The sequence below is a fragment of the Stereum hirsutum genome (genome assembly GCF_000264905.1).
Source record: "Stereum hirsutum FP-91666 SS1 unplaced genomic scaffold STEHIscaffold_123, whole genome shotgun sequence".
Lineage (NCBI taxonomy): Eukaryota > Fungi > Basidiomycota > Agaricomycetes > Russulales > Stereaceae > Stereum > Stereum hirsutum.
The window spans coordinates 1-1,776 of NW_006763253.1; the positions used below are offsets into that span (position 1 = coordinate 1).

Sequence of the window (1,776 nt, forward strand, 5' to 3'; positions counted from 1 at the left end):
CAGATATGTAGCTGTTGTAGCCTCATATAGATGTATCTTATTCACACAGGCTCTGATCACACCAGGAAATCCAAAGAAATAAATGAAACATGAATATATTTCGCATTTTCCCCCTAATTACATACTACATGCTCTGGGGAATTATACAGGACAGCTACATAGGCAGACAGAGATTGTGCATGTAGAGGAACATGATAGATACAAGTTAGAGCAGAAAAGGGAGCAGGATCAAAGGTTCCTGCTGTTCTAGAGGGGTAGGAGGAGGCAGGAGGGGGTAGGAGGGGAGGGTGGCCATAGAAACAGAAAGGATGGATAAATAGGCGAAATTTTACCATGGCCAAACTCTAACATGTCCATAGATACCTCCCAGACACAAAAAACCCGAGCCAGAGGCCTAGGAAGAGCTGGGCTGGGTGTTGGGCTTGATGAGGTGGCAGGGCAGTGGGCTGATTTGGAGGAACCAGTGGAGAGAAATGGATGGGGACAGGTAGAGTGGGTAGAGGGTGTATGGAGAGGTTGGTACAGAGGTTGTTTGGGGTAGTAGAAGGGCTGGGTGGATGAGGAGAGGGTGGGGAAGGGTGGGGGTGATGTGGCACCAAGATGAACCTATAGCACAAGCTCTAGGTCTCTCAGAAGCGAAAATTGTGTTAGAAACATAAATACTCACCTTAATAGTCCTGCCCAATCCACCAGAAATCTCTACATCATCTCCAGAAAAGGTAAAAAAGCGAAAATATATGGGGATAGGCTGGGCCACAGACCATATTGCCACCCAGACTCAATCACTGGACCAAACTGGCCCAAACTTCCTAGGAATATAGTTGATGAGTGGGAAAGAGATGTTAGATATGATTTGGGTAGGTAGAGAGAGGAGGAGAAGTGTAGGAAAAGGGGGAGGAGGGCATGTTGGTTTTCAGGCACATAGGCTTACCTGAACATTCTAGCCAATTCTGAAGCTGTTCAAGCTTCAAAAACTCGAAGATATACTTGAGGAATATGCTTGAGGATGTTGCTGAAGTACTGAGAGTGAGAGAGAGGAGTGAAGAGTGAAGAAAAGGCAAGGGTGCTGGGCTGAAGGCCACAGCTACACCTCAACAGCCAGCCCAGAACCTTGAGAGCTCCAGTCCCTAATTTCCTGCAGTGCACAATCTTAGAAACCATGGCGAGGTTTTCCAGTTCGGCTCTGAGTACTCTCAAAGGGAAAGGAGATGAAGGAAGGGACATGGTGGCTGAAAAGAAGGAGAAGCCGAAGAAGTTGAGACGATTTCAAGCCACTAAATGCTTTCAAACTCAGGTTTGCAGGGCACTTCTCGGTTCAAACCCTCAGAGCACTCCTTTTTGCTCAAACTTTTCGTAGGTTTTCAGGGGCTCTCATTCTAATTATAATTCTGTTTTTTGCAGTATTTTATTGCAGCTCAATGTATTTCCATCGACTCAACATCTGGGCGATTGTGGCCCTGCTGTGGCATCCCGGACGCTCAACCTACCAAAATTGGAAGGTGTTTCCGGCATTTTCCGTATTTTTCCCGCAATTAATGGCTGGAAGCAGCTGTGGCACAGAGGATACTAGGGGTTGTGCAGCTTCATTTTCCTTGGATTCTCTCTCTGTTCTTACTATTGTAGATGCCCCAATGTAAGATTAGTACACTATTATCATGCATATTTGAGTCTAAACTCCCTTTCTTTATTCAAATCCGATTTTTATCGAATTTCTGTATAGTGTAATGTGGGCCACATCAGCATGTCCTGCTTGTTCATGCTCTGGCACTGCTCTAT

The 1,776-nt window shown here is 45.8% G+C and overlaps 1 protein-coding gene across 1 annotated transcript; it reads left to right on the forward strand.

Annotated features, from left to right (window-relative positions):
- Positions 1-1,159: 1,159 nt before the first annotated feature.
- Positions 1,160-1,380, forward strand: STEHIDRAFT_164159 (uncharacterized protein; the record flags this gene model as incomplete). The annotated part of the gene is made up of 2 exons (XM_007311880.1): positions 1,160-1,294; positions 1,366-1,380. The coding sequence occupies 2 exons, from the start codon at positions 1,160-1,162 to the stop codon at positions 1,378-1,380; spliced, it is 150 nt and encodes a 49-aa protein (XP_007311942.1).
- Positions 1,381-1,776: the final 396 nt, after the last annotated feature.